A 1,613-nucleotide genomic window follows, 5' to 3' on the forward strand; every position below is an offset into this window, starting at 1 on the left:
AATCCAGAGAAGGAGAGACTTGTTTCAGCTCCCTTTAATTTGTTGATTCACGCACGTTCCTAAGGTTTTTAAAAATAATATCTTCCAAGGCTAAAAGGGGCTTGAAATAAACACTGCCTTTGAGAAGCTGACCCGCCAGTGACTCTACAGCCAAAACCCGAAGCCTGGCTCCTGCCCGGGGGAGGAGAGAGGGGCGCACAGGGAGACCCGGGGGAGGGGCCTTACCCAGAGCACCAGTGTGTTCATCAGGCGATCGATGCTGGTTCTCTTGAACTTCGTCCTTCCGCTGTTCTGCATGAGCTTAGTGTCAGGCCCTAGAAGAGGCGGGGAAGGGCTGGGAAAGCCACCTAGCAACCCCGGCTGCCTCCGGGCTTCTGCCCCGGGGCCTGGGGGGCGGTTACCTCGCACGCTGCACCCACCGCTCCCGCACCCTTCCCTCCCTCGGCCCCAGGAGGCTCACCCGCGAAGATGACCAGGCCGAAGCACCACTCCGCATTGCGCAGCACGCAGCCCCGCAGCAGCATGTTCTGGTTGCTCAGGGGGAACTTGTTCTCCTTCCAGTACAGGGTGCCGCTGAACTTGTCCAGCTTGTTGTTGGGGGGTTCGCAGATCACCTCACCTGGACGGTGGGGGGAGGGGGGACGAGGGCGCCACCGCTCAGGGGCCGTCGACAGCACGGCCACAAGACAGGGGGCCCGCACACACTCTGCCGGAGGGGGTGGGGGGGACTGTGAACTGACCCCACTTCGGGGCCCCGCGACCCCACTTGGGGACTCTAGGCTACAGGATTCAGCACGGGTCCTGGCAGTTCTGACCGAAGCATCGTTTGCAGCAAAAGACTGGAAACCACGGGGTGGGGGAAGGGCTGGATGAACTGCGACAGGTCAATGCTACGAAACCTTATGCGGCTCTTACAGAGAATGAGGCCGTTTATATTTACGGGGGCCTCAGATCACGACGACAACTTCACAGGTAAAGAAAGGCCGGCTGCGGAGATCTGGGTGTAGCACGACCCCACTGACTCATGCCCACGTTTGTAGAAACAGAGAAAGTGTGGACGAAACACTCCTCTGCCAGTTACACTGGCCACCCGGGGAGGGGGGGCACAACCGGAGGGCAGAGGGCAGGAGAGCATCGTAGTCACGCCCTGCGCTGGTCTTGCCAGAAGGAGCACTCGGCACTATTCCGAGTAAGGACGAGCTGCAAGTCAATACGTGCAGCAAGGAAGACCTCTTGAAACGACCCTCAATTCAAACGTGGCGGCGGCCACCTAGCCCTCCTGACCCCCCGCCCCACCGCACGAGAGTCCAGGGAGCGGCATGCTCACAGCGACCAGCAGCCGAGAAGAAGAAGGGCAGTTTAAAGCCCAAACCGAACGCCACTTCTCCAGGATCGCTCACCATCGAACTTGGCGAGCTTGCTGATGTCCCCCAGCTCCGAGGTGACCGGGATGGCCTGGCGCACTTTCATGTTGGTCTCTCTGGAAGGAGAGTGTCCCTGGGTCCTGGCTCCCTTGCCCTCCCCCAGGATCCCCCCCGGGAGCCCCTGACCATGCGCGTCCCCGAAGGTCCCCGAGCCTTACTGCACGCTCAACGTCTTAAGTCTCGCTTACC

At 60.6% G+C, this 1,613-nt stretch overlaps 1 protein-coding gene across 1 annotated transcript; it reads right to left on the minus strand.

Annotated features, from left to right (window-relative positions):
• Window positions 1-24: 24 nt before the first annotated feature.
• LOC105310121 (phospholipid-transporting ATPase ID-like) lies at window positions 25-1,503 on the minus strand. The gene is made up of 3 exons (XM_011386334.2): window positions 1,401-1,503; window positions 461-619; window positions 25-314 (listed from the first exon to the last, which is right to left on the minus strand). Exons 1-3 carry the CDS (start codon window positions 1,468-1,470, stop codon window positions 145-147), a joined length of 399 nt encoding a protein of 132 aa, XP_011384636.1. The 5' UTR covers window positions 1,471-1,503; the 3' UTR covers window positions 25-144.
• Between the last annotated feature and the right edge of the window lie 110 nt (window positions 1,504-1,613).

Source organism: Pteropus vampyrus, unplaced genomic scaffold, assembly GCF_000151845.1.
Source record: "Pteropus vampyrus isolate Shadow unplaced genomic scaffold, Pvam_2.0 Scaffold1122, whole genome shotgun sequence".
NCBI classification, from domain to species: domain Eukaryota; kingdom Metazoa; phylum Chordata; class Mammalia; order Chiroptera; family Pteropodidae; genus Pteropus; species Pteropus vampyrus.

Bases quoted from the DNA above. Each gene is read 5' to 3' on its own strand.
- LOC105310121 (XM_011386334.2), bottom strand. From the start codon at position 1,470: ATGAAAGTGCGCCAGGCCATCCCGGTCACCTCGGAGCTGGGGGACATC. The intron at 620-1,400 runs GTGAGCGATCCT...CCCACCGTCCAG, and splicing joins CAAGCTCGCCAAGTTCGATG to GTGAGGTGATCTGCGAACCC. The intron at 315-460 runs GTGAGCCTCCTG...CGCCTCTTCTAG, and splicing joins CGGCCTGGTCATCTTCGCGG to GGCCTGACACTAAGCTCATG.